This window comes from Brienomyrus brachyistius, chromosome 7 (genome assembly GCF_023856365.1).
Source record: "Brienomyrus brachyistius isolate T26 chromosome 7, BBRACH_0.4, whole genome shotgun sequence".
In the NCBI taxonomy this organism is placed as follows: domain Eukaryota; kingdom Metazoa; phylum Chordata; class Actinopteri; order Osteoglossiformes; family Mormyridae; genus Brienomyrus; species Brienomyrus brachyistius.
The window spans coordinates 3,009,565-3,024,553 of record NC_064539.1 but is presented as its reverse complement, the minus strand read 5'-3'; the positions used below and the strand labels follow the sequence as shown (position 1 = coordinate 3,024,553).

Genomic DNA, 14,989 nt, shown 5'->3' with positions numbered 1-14,989 from the left:
AACATGATACATAAATCACAGGACAAATATGAAACATAGAAGCTAATTTGCATATGTTTCAACTACAAATGACTAGAATTCCATTTATTCCCCTAAAAATGTTTCAGAGATTAAAAAAAAAACAAAGTGGGCTCATTCCAGTCGACAATTCACACCAGCCGGCTTTGCAACAAAAATCTTAGTGTTTATTATGTGGCTTTACAATTTGCACTACTTCTTAAATAACAAACCATCCACGGTATTGCATAAAATAAAAAAAATGAACACTGTTACTCACATAATGTATTGTCTTTTTGGCAAATCACAATGCATTTTCTGGGGTAACGTGCAATAACAAAACAGTGACAAAGGCGAAAACGGCTTTTAAAAATCAGGCCAACACCAAAACCTACTGCAATAATTTATTCTTGAAATGTTCATCTAGTCCTGAGACTAATTCCTCATTAAGATTTAATTTTCACCTTGAATTACAGCATATACAAGTTAACAGCATAGCAAGTGGTCTACTTTCTGATAAAATCTATTTCCATTGTAAAATCTTAAGGGTGCAATTCCATACTTTGAGAAAACAGATAGTGTAAATGGTTACACTACAGCTACCTATACACAGATAAATTGGTTGTCGATGAAAGAAAATAATAAAGTTAAATTCATGCAATACAGAAAAGGGAATTTTTTAAATGATAGCTATAGCTGTTTGTGGATAAATTACTAGTTTTCAAAATCAGATTAGTTCCAGAGTCCAGTGATACCTCATCTATGTTTTTCAGGATTCAGACAGGCAAAACACAGGATCATAAAAAGGATTTAAATTAAATGCAAAATCAAAAACTGTACAGTACAAATTACAATATTCTGATGTGTGTCAAACAAAATCTCGCCCAATAAAGTGTCGTGTTTCCACCAGCTCCGTGCCTTAAATATGGGTTAACCTGCAGTAACCATCGGAAAATAACTATTTACATATTTCATCCTCTCATTTGTGGTTAAAGCAGGTTTAACAGCATACATGATCAATTTACATAACTGATTTCTTTCTTTGAAACGGACAAAATAGAGCCAGTTCTTTCAGGAGACAGAATAATGTGATCAAGTCATGGTCTTAAACAGATGTGACAATATATGACCCGCTGGGCTCAGCGTTCTCGCCTTTGGAGTCTCTCTTCTTAGAGCCACTGTTCACCGGCCCTGGGATCTGCGATGGGCGATGTGTAGCGCCATCAGCACTGCTCTTTCTTGGACTAGGATTATAATTGAAAGGGGTCACCCTCGCTGCCACAGTGCCGCTCGGAGAGCTGTGCATGCTGGAATTTGAAGAGCCGAAAGGAGTACGTTCGGCAGTTGAAGTCTCGTGAGCCTCTGCCATTGCGCTCTGACTGCCTGGCTTTTCGAGGTTCACAGTATGGGCAGGTGTGGTTTCACTGCTGGTGAACTGTTTGGACTGTGTGTCATTCCCATCAGGTTCTATGGCAAGTAGGCTGCCAGGCACACGATTAGTATGTTTTACATTTCCAGTTGGAGATTTCCCTGACCTGGGGTTATTGATGGGGCAATCCTCAATTCGTACCCATACATCCTCACTTTTCGAAACAGCTGCAACCATCTGATGCCCCTCTGAATTTGAATCTTCATCCAGAGATCTCGTAGGCCCACTATTCACCTTACATTCCTTCATTTTCCTCCATGTTCCTTTTAAGGCCAAATTACCATCACTATTCTGTAAAGTCTTATGAGGGGGGCTCAGAGCTTGCTTTTCATCTTCACTCCTTGTCTTTTCACTTGATTCTGACGAAGCGGATAGGATAGATGAGGAGCTCCCTGTTCTTTTCCATGTGCTCACTCTTGGAAGGGAGGAGGAATGTTTGCTGTGTTCACGCTTCCATGTTCCAGATCTGTTAATCGGAAGTCTTGAGGGGCTCTCAGAATGGGAACGGGCAATGTCATGTCTTTTAAAACATCGCCCATCACCATTTTCGGAAGTGTTTCCATGTGGAGACTTCTGCCAGCAGGGCAAAGTTAGAGACATATCTGGTAAAGAAGGACTTGATACTGGTGTGTGAGATTGGGATCGGCTCGAAGATGGAGATAAAGATTCAAAAGAGGCAGACTCTTCTAATTTTCTCTTTAGAGTAGGGCTGGGGGCTTCCTTAATAAATGTTGACTGCCGAACTAGCACAGGTTTTTCTGATCTATCCGACTCGCTGCCACTCGACTTTGTGGATAACATCCTGGAAAGTTCCGCTCTTTTTGAAGGGCCTGCCGCTCCAGAGTGATTCAGACCTTTCGAAGCAGACTCACTTCTTGGAATACCACTAGCACTTCGAGGCAAACCACTCTGTTTTGCAGAACATTGCTGACCTAAGTGTCTTCCTGGGGAGGGATATGACATTCTAGAAGCACCAGACGACTTGGTTGAACATGTGCTTGGGGACATTGTACTGGGTAACTGTGATAACTTGTTAGATGGACTAATACCATTTCTTCCAGGTGACACAGAAGTACGACCTGGTAATTGCATAGATCTTGATAACGGTTGCTGAGAAGGTCTAGAAGTAGTGGAGTCTCTTGAAGCAGACTGAGTTGGAGTCTTACTTGGGCCTCCTTGGCAACTAGTTTGCCTTGTAACAGGACTAGAATCTGACTTGCAAGGTGTTTTTACATTTCTTGAGGAGCTGCTAGCATTTTGACCTTGTGAAGATGCTTTTGAGGTAGCTCCCTTAGGTGGCATCTTTTTTGTAACTGGACTGGAGCTGGGTGAGCTGCTCCTCACTCCTGGAATGTGAATCATTGTTCTTCCACGGGAAATCATAGGACTGGCATTTTGTCTTTGCTGAGAGGATGCACAATCAAGACTTGTTCGTGCTTTCCCAGTTATGAGGCTCTTGTAAACTTTCTTACCGCCCTTAATGCTTTTAGTTTGTTCTTCTTCCTTCTTTTTGGTTTCCAGGAAGCTCTTTTCTCCTGGCTTTAGTATTCTGGGGCCTTTGATTGTGTTTTTTTCCTCAAGATCCATTGATATATGGAAGGGAGACCCAATTGAGATACCAGACTTGAGAGAGAGGATTGAATCAGAGTCGGAAGAACCTTGTCGTGATAGACTAGCAGCTGCTTGGTGCAGACTGCTAACTATAGAATTAGCACCTTCTTGAATAGCTTTCCAATCAAATGACTCTGAATCTGGTGAAAGAGCTTGCTCAGAGACAGGACTGTGAGTGTCTAATGTTAGATTTGGCTCTTCAGCTAAAATGTCATCTATAGTTTTATCACTCTCCTCATGTTCATCTGACTTATTTCGAAGGGGTTGTTTCTTCTTTTTTGGCATAGCAGAACTAATACATTCCTGCAAAAGATCATCTTCTGAATCAATGCTAAGAGAGCTAAGTGAGCTATTTCTGGAAAAACATACTGGAGTATCTTCAACATGGAAGGCTTTTGGAGCATACCCCGAGGCCGGAGGCCGAGAGGTTTCCACTGCAGTTGTATTTTCTTTTTCATGACACTCCCTGTTGTTGTTTTCTTGATCAATGTCACTCAAGGAACTCAGAGAGGAATTTCTAGAAAAACATACTGGAGTGTCTTCAATTGAAAAATTCTGCTTCTCATCTGAGACTGGTCCTGTAATTTCTTTTGATGTGTGTGAAACACTTTCTTGCTTTTGTAGAGATTTTGATGGAGCCACCTGAAAAGTCTGCTTTCTGTTTGTGGCTTGTAGACTAACAGTATCATCATTAGCAACTTTAGAAGGTTGCTTTTCCTGCTCTTTTTCTTTCTTGAGCTCAGCCTTTTCCTTTGAGAAATCAAGATCATCTTCCTCAAAATCTAATGAGCTTAAAGAATCATTGCGCGAAAAGCAAAATGGGGTCCCCTCTATTGGGGTATACTGATGTGGTGAATCAAAAGAAAACCCGGCGCGTATTCGCTCATCAGCATGTGGAGTCTTCTCAGTTGAGGTTACTTTAAGGTCCTGTTTTTTGGTTTCATTTTTTTCTGTTCTTGAGGCTCCCAGGGCAACACCACTTCTTGTTTCTGGGCGTTTTATCATCCTTGCTCTATATTCACTGCTTTGTGGGATTGGCTTTACTGGGGATGTAGGTTTCTTCTTTTCCATTTCTTGTTGGACTAGAGACCCAGGAGATGTTGACGGATGCCCTTGATCAATTTTATTAATTGTAAAAGGTTTATAGGATTTACTTTTTGGCATTGCAGAACTAATACATTCGGCTAAAATATCATCCCCTTCATTTTTCTCATCGTCCACAGATACAGAAGCAGACAGACTCTGCCCAGCCACCTCTGCAGTTTTGCCCTCTGGACCAGTACCTTCCCTATGAGTAGAAGCAGATTCCATGGCAGGCACAGGTGTCTCAGTATTTGCTAGCTCATTAGGAGGGGAATCAATAGTGAGATCACTAAGAGATGTTGCAGTTGAAAAATTTATGGGGGTTCCCTCAACACAGTATATTCTAGGCATATCTTCTCCATGGGTAAAGCTCACATGTTTCTGTTGTTGCCCCCGGTTCTGCGGAGGAAGCAATTTATAAACAGGAAGCTGGCTTGGTTTACAAGCTACTGGTGGAGGTATTCTTGAAGTGGTTGTAGGAGATTGCTTTTTTGGTTTTCGTGAAGATTTAGTTGGCATTGCAGAATTTATGCAAGCTTCCAATATCTCAATATCATCATCATCAGAATAATCTAATAAATCTTTTTCTGGTTCCTTTTGTAATTTCGCTACATCTGAGTTTATTTCTTGAACAGTGTCATCTTTTTCAGGCTCTTCATCATTTCCATGGTCATCTTCATGAACTGGGGGCATAATTTGAAGCTCAACATCTTTCTGAATGAAAGGTTCGTCAAGACTGAGGGCACTCAGACTTGAGGCACAAGAGAATCCATCTGGAGTACTTTCTGTGGCAAAATGCAGCAGTGTGTCATTGTCTGGAAGTACTTGAACTTTCTGGACAGCAGAATTCACAGCCGCATGCCTTGGAGCCAAATCCCTCTTTTCCATATGAGATACTTTCATTTTGTGTTTTCCTTGGGCCGGATGAGATGGAGGTGGAGTTTTACAACGACTTGGAGGCATTGTTTGCCCAGGACTATCAGGAAGATCACTTGGGCTGATAATTCCACTAACCATGCCACTGCATGGTTCACTCTGCACAGAGCTAGCTATAGAATGACTCTCAAAGCTATCGAGGGAGCTCACTGAAGTACACCTGCTGAACATAAGAGGTGTCTCTTGCACATAATGTTCTGGGGGACTTTTAGGAGTTTGAGCACCACTTTTCGATGGAGATTTAGCTCCAGATGAAAACTCAACTGCTTTATGTCTTGAGCTATCGGACATGGAGACACCAGCACCTTGATTTCTCTGAGGTTTCATTTGGTTATACTGTGAGGTGCTCTGGGTTTCAGCAGTAAGTTGTTCTGCAACTAAAATACCCGAAGACTCTTTTTCTGAAATAGCTAGATTAGGATAGTTAGTTACAGCAGCCATGGATCGCTTACGACCTTCCATTTCATCTTCTTCTGATGACAATGACGACAAAGAACTGCCTCGTGAAAAACAGATTGGCGTGTCCTCAACACAGTATGTCTGCAGAGTTTCTTGATTAATTGCAGGAGACTTGCATGTTGAATTCTTTTGGATAACTCGACTCGGTCCAGACCTTGTTTGAGGTGGGAGAAGCTGCTTTTGCCTGCTTGAATTCTTTATGGATGGCGTCATGTTTCCCGGGCTTAAATGGTCCTTTGTTAAACTGTGAGCTGATGACTTTGGATGGTTAAAAATGTTTTTTTGGGAACAATTTTCTGAATATTTTAAGCTGTAATCAATTGGTTGTTCCACATGATGCTCCTCATTATATTTCATGCTGTAATTAGTTGGCTGATCTTCCTCCTGTTGTTGTTCTTCTGAGTACCGCTCACTGAAGTTGGTTGGCTTGTCATCACCATAATCATCAACAGGGCACATAGTCTGACTGATGTTTTTAGACAATCCAAGGCTAGAACTACTTTGTTCAGAAGAATTGGAACTCCTTGACCGGAATCCAGCAGAACACTCTGGTGCCACGAATCTCGACGGATACGTTGCGTGCGTTTCCTCACTGGTGACATTTGCTTCTGTGTACACTGGATAACTTGGGCCTTGAGACTGCACTGGTTTCTGATCTACCCGTTTCACATCGTCCCCATGATGTTTAACTCTTGCCCACCTTTCATTCTGACTCGGACTCTGTCGGCCAGAATTCAATTGTTCATCTGAGTATTTTAGGCTGTAATTAATAGTAGTATCCAGGTCCCCATTATCATCTTCCATATGATTGGCACTGTGAATCTTATGGGCAAGGTCAGCAGGATATGTCCCGTAGATGCCGCTTTTCCCTTCATCTTCAGAGTAAGACTCAATGGAAGGTTTCATCTGACCCCTTCTACCATAGCCATCAGTACTGCTAACACTGTTTAAGCTGTCATTGGATGCCTTATACTCAATTTTTAGCATGGGGCAAGGACGATTTGAGTGCTCAGCTTTGGCAAAGTTGAATACATTTAAATGACCGAGCATGGTAGGTGTATGCCTCATGGCACTCATTTCATCCGGCACACACTGAGGGTCCGGTGTATTGCCAGCACTCCTGTCTCCTTGGCTTATATGCATGCTTTCCACCTCTTCCATTACCTTGGCAATTTGCACGGCTGTTGATGTCTGCATTCCTATTCTCTTGGAGGGTTCATCTGAAGGGTGAAATCCACCAAGAGCAGCTCCTTTCAGTTCCCAATCAAGGCTCCGATCCTTCTCAGCTTTGGAAGTGTCCGAACTATCTCTGTTTTCTCTAGGTGAATTAGGCAGCACTGGGGTGTTTACGTAAGGGCTAGGAAGACGAATATTGCTGGAACTTAAACCCTCCGACCGACAGTTATCATTATGATGGGCAGAGTCCACAACAAACTCGCTATACACATTCTGCTTGTGTCTTGGTTTGTTCTTTTGAGGAGCTTTCGGACTCAAGTTATCGATATTATCAAAAGTCTCTGAAAGGTGCTGCGCATCCAGTTCTTCAATTAAAGCTTTCTGTTTTCTGGCCTGGAGGGATGGCAAGTTGGATCCTGGGGACATGATGTTGGCATCCTTGTATTTAGCTGGTCTATTAGCCATGAGGTTTCGTAAAGCTGCTGCACTGCCCATAGCTATCATTTTGTGCTTAGAGTGAATGAGATTTTTCAACATGCTGACAGCTCCCATGTCCCACAGACCTTCTTGGTCCTTTGCATTTCGAGCAGAAAGGTTCCAGAGTGTTCCACATGCGTTACTGACTATTGTTAAACTGTGAGACTTTAGATGCTGAAGTAGAGTCTGGAGACAGTTGTTTTCTCTCAAAATTTGCCTACAAATACAGGGAAGAAAATTAAAATATGCTGTGATTTTTTGCAGGAAAGGTATTCAAAGTAACCCATAGTTTATCACTAATACACAAAATGCTAAATTATTTATTCATTTACTGTGTAGAGCCCTTAAACAGTGGAGTGGCTTAACCTTGGGAAATATAACTAAAACATGGTTCAATGAAATATTACTGTCAAGTAGAGCATTTAATTGTAAACAATAACATATCTTAGGCAATGACTTTTCGTACACTTATGGTTGTACATTAAAAAGTGTCATTTATAAATCTACATGCCTGTGATCTTCGTTTGTAGCAATTAGACTCGACACATTTCGCAAGATGCCTCCTCCGCTTTCAATAATTGCAAGGGTGTTGGTTTGACTTCGGTATGTTAGCGTGCTCACTAAAAAGGCCAGAGCGCCATCCACAGCACATATATCAGCTTTATTTTCAGTGCAATGTGCTGACAAGTTCCAAAGGGCACTTAGAACACTCTTTAGTGTTGATTCCTTGAGGAGAAAAGGAAGAAGATTATTCAATTTTCCATCCTTTTTAAGAGGACATTCCTACACAGAAACATCAAAACCAATCAATCAATTCTATAAGTGCTACAAAGCCAAATTTTTTTTTAAACTTTAAAGGGCAAACAAGATTAAATGAAACCTGGGTGTAACCACAAAAAGGACTACACATTCACAAAGATATTTGAATTTTTGAGATTCACCTTCTTGACATCCAGCGCACATTCCATCAGAGCTTTCACACTGCCAACCTCACGGAGTGTCTTCTTACTGTTGACGTCAGCGCGCCAGGACAAATTCCTGAGAACGCTGGCAATCACCTAAGTAAATAAAGTGAAGGGTTGGGAGCTGTCCACTTCAAATGCATTCACTGTACACTCTTGGGCAGAGTCTGCATTTGCCAAGGGGCTACAGGCCATGTAGCTACAGTACGTAGCTTCTGCACCTGCTGTAAATCTTCACTGTCAGATTTCAACTGGGCCACCATCGCCCTCATGCAGCCTTTTATGGAGCACAGGGTTGCCTGTAAGAGAAAAAAATTAGTATAGGGTGCCTGATTAAATAAAAATCAGAATATACATTTTTTGAGATAAATATGGTATTTAACAATTCATTTGATTTGTTTAATTTTTCATTGTAATATTAAATATTTTGAGAGTTCTTGAAATTACAATCCACTCAATGGTGTGAGTGCAAGGTATTTATGGATTTTTCCTCAGTGTCTATAGTTAGCTGCAGTCAGGCTTATTTCCACCTTTTCATGTTGAAATCTCCAATATCAAAGAATATCAAAATTGTTTTTGAAATACAATATCCCATGAACTGCTATCCATGCCAACTGTAAGTTAATCATTTTCATCAAATGCTCACTTTAGCTAAAAATGTCATACCTTTTGTTGTATATTTTTTACATAATAAAACAAATGTCCATTTTATTAAAAAAATTTCAGATTTGCAATGCGTCACGTTACATTGTAACAAATGGCACTCTAATCCAGATCAAATCATAGATGTACTGACAAATGCACATATCCACACACACACACACACACACACACACACACACACACACACATACACACACACAACTGCCAGACTGCTATAATTGTACATCATGCACACTGTCGATAAAACTATCATGGATGTTGCAGAGCACAGTATCCAAGTGAAGCTCATGCACTGTAATGAAATAATTTTTTTTGGTCCAGGTCCAAGAAAGAACATATGTTGGTGCAGTGATGGCCAATTTATATGCCTATTTGCTGAACAACGTGCATGAAGCTGGAGAAGTCTGTTTGGGATAATGTGAGCAGATGCCTATTGGAGTAACAGATGATGTTTGAATGGTACGAATAGGTGTGTGTGACTGCACTGGAAAAGCTGTTCTTTCTATGGACAAAAGACCAACCATCATGTGATTGCTCTAGTTCAAGAGTGTGCCGAAAGGCAAAGCTGGTAAGTTACTCAAACTCTGAAACTGAGTTATACAAGCAGAGAATATCAAATTTTAAAAAATGGATTTATGACACTTTGATCGTGCATTCTGATATCAATTAGCATCCTATTAAATAAATTTGTAATATTTAACTAAATTAATATTCAGCTGTATATTATGGTGTTTAAGAACATTTAGCATATCTGTGCCTTTAAATTGTTGTTTGAAAGGCTGAAATACTTGTAATAGGGAAGTTATGCGGTCTCAAAGACACCCTATCCAGAGACCGACCCATGTGGGTGGTTAAGTAATAAAAAAAGAAAGACTTGACTCGTATCAAAATACTACTTCTGGAAGATGCACCTTATTGGCCACATCTCCAAACGTAAGGTTTGTGAGGGCCATTCCTGCGTATCTTCTCAGAGTCACGCTGTAGTGGTCACTTGTCAGCCCATATATCTCACAGTCCACCTGCAGTAACTCCCCAATCGCCTGGAGGGCACCTAGAAGGCAACCAGAGTGAAGAAGTTCTCAACATCTCCCTTCAGCAAGTCTGAATATCTCATTTTTAAATGATGTAAGATGTATTTGTACGCACATTAAATAACTTGATAATTATATAGTATCCAAAGAACACAAAAGGTGTTTACTTCAGAGCTGTGTTTTACTGTTACATCGTTTGCCTTGCATGCACTTAATCAATCATAAACGCTCACCAAGTTCGTTCATGGCATGCCTGTGCTCCTCGTCGAAGGAGAGCTTCATGAGAACGCAAACGGCAGGGCAGATCTGATGCTCCACTGGCGAGGGCACTGGTGTCAGGAAGAAAGCAAAATTATCAGGACTTGCACACTCAAGTGCCAAATACCCAAAAACAAACACACTGGCTGACTAGCGGCATCTAAACATCAGGAGGACCCACTGGGGTTTTGGTCCTGGTCAACACCACGCTCGTGGACCTGCTGCCACTCCCAACATGTCTCACAGTAGGCCCGGATCTGCTCCAGGAGGTGCAGTACGCGGATCTCCCTGCGGCCACGCTTGTCATCCGGCTGTGAATGGATGATGTTGTGCAGGGCGGCGCTGGCTCGGGCGCGCGCCTCTTTGCTGCCTCGTGAGTTTCCCAGCAGTACTGAGTCCTTGTCATTGCCATGGAGCAACTGGATGAGCAGCGGCAGGCAACCCGACTGGCGCATGGCAATGCAGCTGTCCTGAGAACTGGACATGGCCAGCAAGGTCCGAGACATGTCGTCCTTGTCGTGAGTGCCTAACATGGATAAGAGGGAGTAGACCATCTCCACCTACGGGCAGGCAAGGGACAGGTTTATGTGACCCAGTTCTGCTGGGTGAGAATAGAAGCAAAGAGCACACACAGGGATCACACACTCTATACCAGTATTTCTCAATCTAGTCCAGGGGACCCCAGACCGTCCACAATTCTGCTCCCTCCCAGCACATCTGTACCACGGATTCGCATTCTTCATTGCTTGATTGTTTGGTTCAGTTGTGCTGAGAAGGAGCAAAAATGTAGACTGTCTGGTGGTCATCTACTTATACAGCTGCAAAAAACAACTTTATTCACAGGGATGTCCGTGAATAAGTTTTGCTAAAACGTGTTTATTCCATCATAGGAAACAAAACATACTATGTTAATGATGGTTCCTTTTCAATATTATATACCATATGTTTTTTTTTTTTTTTACGTATAAAGCTTACTGCTGCTGCTTTTGCATGAGCTCTGCATGCACTCTGCGAGACAATCATAATGATTCTCGTCTTTGTTGTTGGACTCATGCACAAACAGTGCGGCATTTGTGAGAATGAGTGTGGAGAAGAAAAGTAAATAAGACCTCGTCACCAAAAGCCATTTGTCTTCCACTGTACAGAAATATTTTGGATTCCACAGTAATGAAATTGAGCATAAGTACTGAGAGAATGCAGCATGTCAGCATAATTCATGGCATCACCAACTACTAGACACTACTGGTAGATAAGCTATAGCGAAATATAACGTATTTGGGGTAATTTTTCAACTTTTTTGTGTTATAAATACTGCAGCATTTATGGCAAAAAAATACAAATGTTATGATGGAATGTTTTCCAATATAGTGCAGCCCTAGATAAAAGCAATATTTCATATTTTTTTGTTTTTCCAACAGCCCATTTTTAATCTTTGCAAAATGTAATTTAAAGAGATCAGTTATAAGGAGACTCCAAATAAAGACAGTAATGTATAAAATTTGTGAGAATGTGATGTGGCGATCTGGGGTCTAATCTTTGGCTACCTTGGTACCCAGGTGAGTGGTCAGTCTGCGTGGGACAGAGTAACTACCAGCACTCATGTCACTGGCTGCCTCGTGGTCCAAACGGCCATTTGAAGCCTTAAAAAGGAAAGCAAATGCACAGTGCACTATGTAATGTAGAAACTGGCTAATGTAGAAATTTAGTACAGCTCTGGAATACTGATCTCATCTAACAAGCAAAAATGTTATAATACAATTACATGTAACATTTCATATTTAAGTACGTGTAAAAGTATTCATGAGGAATACTGATTAAAAAAGCATTGTCTCAAGTAAAATCAGTGTATTCCACATTCAACAGAAATTGTGATGTGAAACTGGAGGCAAATCATTCGTGTCAATGATTCTCCTGAGACATTCATATGACAAATCCTCATGTGTAACAAAGAAGAGATTTACAGATAAAAATGCTTAGCCTTAAAGAAAGGAACTGCGTCATCCCTACAGCAGCAGAACAGAGGCAGCCGTTCTGTGTGTTGGTTCCTAATCACCCAGTGACACGACTAATCTGGGGGCAGGAAAGGGGGTGAGGTGTCTATGACAGAAAAATGTCATTGGGGGAGGGGAGTTCTGTTGGGTAAGCTCTGGATCCACAGCCACATCCCTAGGAGGGAACGGGATTATTTGATTTAGAATGAAGGCCAGGATCGATGGCGGGCAAACCAGGGGCGGGGGATCATTCTTCTACCTGGTTGAACCCCAGCGGGGCCAAGGCAGGCTCCGCAGATGCCTGTGCTCCCTGGCCAGACCTCTCACAGTCAAGGGGGGCTGGTTTATCTTTGTTTGGCATCATTACCTAGAGGGGGCGAGTACAATAAAGGTAACAACTCATCAGTGTGTGGGGGGGGCAGTTGGCTTCCTGCACAGCACCTTTACAACAAATACGTTTGGCTCTGGGTTTAGGGAAGAAGAGAAGAGATGGAGACCGCAGCCTTGTATTTACTGTGATGGGCTCCAGGATCAAGTGACTCAGCAACTGTATCATTTTAAAAATTGACTATTTCTGCCAAACTAAAAAAGGAAACTGCTTTGGAAAGACCTACATTTTGACTACAAGTGACTACTTCATTGTGATCCTGAAGGCTTTAAAACTTCAGAGATTAAAAGACATCACCAATATAGGACCCAAAAACACATGGATGGGTTTGATTGTTGAATTTTATCATGTTCGGTAACACATCTTAGATACACCCTTATACCAGGTAATTTGGAGCTTATCATCATCATAGATGTGGGAATATAAACACCAAAGAATAATACAGAGTTAAGTACATCTTCTGTTTTGGAAATAGCAGTATGACTGGGGAAACTTAAAATTAGCAAAATGGAAACTGAATCGTGGGCTTCAGTATTATATAAAAAGCTTCAGAGCCTGTCGTCGTCTACCGAAGGGCAGAACCTCAACCCGGCTGTAGTGGACCCCGCGTACCTCAGAGTCTGTGGGTTGAGCATGGAGATGCTGTCGAATATGAAGTATGTCCTTCTCTATCTGCTGAATCCTTGCGATTCTGCTCTGTAATGCACATTCCAAGAGACAGATGAGGAAGTCGGAAAATGAAACACAGAACCTTTTAAATAGGACATAAGTCATTTAATAACTGGCAGCTGAAGTTAGAAATTACTTAATAGTGGACATTGTGTGTTTATGCAAGTGTCTAAAGCCATATTGCTTATGCAGGAAGGGGAAAATGACATATCACAGTCACAGTCACCACCCAATGGGTTATTGTTTCACTCTCAACAAAACTTCAGTCAGACTGAGCTAAAATTAATTCCAAGAAAAATAAGAGGAACTACTTCATTTCACATCCACCAATGGGCACTGGCATCAGGTAATAAATACAATGTGGTAGATCCTATTGCAGGGACCGCAGATAGATTTGACGGTAATAGCAGACCTGTGCCCGCTTCTCCATGTCCTGACAGGTGCCCAGCTGTTCCTCCATGGCGGCCCGTATCTTTCGGGCGTCGTACTCAAGCTGCCGGCGAGTCATGTCTGTCTGCAGGGAAAACTGCATACGGGCAGAGGGTGGGCACATGTCCACCAAGAACGAAGACATCTGACCGAGGAGAGACCCTAAAGCTCTCTGTCCTTCACAGCATCACTTCTAACATGTACCTGGATGCCCGTCCAGGCCAGACGCCTCCCACTAGCTGACCTCCTCAACCTTGCTGCTACTCGTTGTGTACTCCTTGCCCGATAATATGGGCATGACCAGTGTATTTAACTAAACGTTGTTATAGATTTGATATAGACCATCATGTGGTGCGGTTGCTCACATTGTCCATGAGGGGCAGGCTGTCGATTCTCTTGGTGAGGTTCTGCAGCTGTGTGTAGTACCAGTCCTTCTCCGCTTCCTCTTTCTCCAACTCGCTCATCAGTAAGGACCTACACAGATAAAAATAAACCCAATTCGAAACCAACACAAGAGAAGCACCGACGGACAGCGCTTCCTTTTTTCACTGCTGCTTCCCAGAATAATATGCTGAGACAAGCTTTATTCAATTACTGGCTGGTGGTTTATGTTTGCCTATTACGCGCTCGAGTTTTACGTGTGCCTATTCAGAGTGCCAGCCCCGTGAATAATGCAGTTTGCACACAGATCACTGATCTTTGACTGCAGTATTCCAGTCTTTGTGTGATGATTCATGGAGGTCATAATTTCAGCTGTCCGTAATGATCATCACTCAGAAGGAGAAAAAAATCCAGCGAGCAGGAGTACAGAGCATTTTTCCATGCAGTCTACATCATATCATTGATAAGATATTTCAGTTAGGAGCCTGAAATTTTATCAGTTTCATTTGTGCTTTGGGTAACAAGTGTTCAGTTCATACAGACCATACAAAAGTAGCCTGCATACCAGTTTGGCCTGCACAATTAATCGTAAAAAAAAAAAAAAAACGCAACTTCAATCACAAATGTGATCTCATTTCTAAATTACAACAGTTCTTCTGCATTGTATTACATCAACTGGATCAAAACAAGCATTTCTATGTTTCCCCAGAGAGTCTGAAGTGTCCCGTAATTCTGCACTCTCTTTAAAGGGCGCTTTTCTACCGCAATGGGGACTGTACTTTTCGTACAAGAAAGTATCAAAAATACGGTGCTTCAAGGTGTTGGTTTTCCACTGTCATAAAAACTGGTACCGGCACTGAATGACATCACAATGCAAAGGGGGGTATTTTGTACTGAATTCTAAAAATGGCTGTAATATATTATAGGGCAGGACAATGCTCAGTATGAATACCGACATCACATGTTATGCACATGCAGTTCTTACATTGTTAGTCAGCTAGATTAAGATCAGGCTTTAAATTCCGTACACACATTAGTGCAGGGAGTTT

General features: G+C 41.8%; 1 protein-coding gene across 5 annotated transcripts in view; it reads right to left on the bottom strand.

Annotated features, from left to right (window-relative positions):
• Positions 1-163: 163 nt before the first annotated feature.
• Positions 164-14,989, bottom strand: part of apc (APC regulator of WNT signaling pathway) — a 37,029-nt gene continuing 22,203 nt past the window's right edge. For 3 of the 5 annotated variants that reach the window (XM_049018992.1, XM_049018993.1, XM_049018995.1), the window contains 12 exons: positions 13,925-14,033; positions 13,543-13,656; positions 13,074-13,157; positions 12,333-12,440; positions 11,627-11,722; positions 10,264-10,642; positions 10,058-10,153; positions 9,705-9,844; positions 8,352-8,429; positions 8,110-8,226; positions 7,680-7,894; positions 164-7,385 (listed from right to left, as the gene is read on the bottom strand). In XM_049018992.1, the coding sequence (XP_048874949.1) occupies positions 1,103-7,385; positions 7,680-7,894; positions 8,110-8,226; positions 8,352-8,429; positions 9,705-9,844; positions 10,058-10,153; positions 10,264-10,642; positions 11,627-11,722; positions 12,333-12,440; positions 13,074-13,157; positions 13,543-13,656; positions 13,925-14,033 (7,819 nt within the window). In that variant the 3' untranslated portion in view covers positions 164-1,102. The other 2 variants (XM_049018994.1, XM_049018997.1) reach the window with 2 other exon arrangements.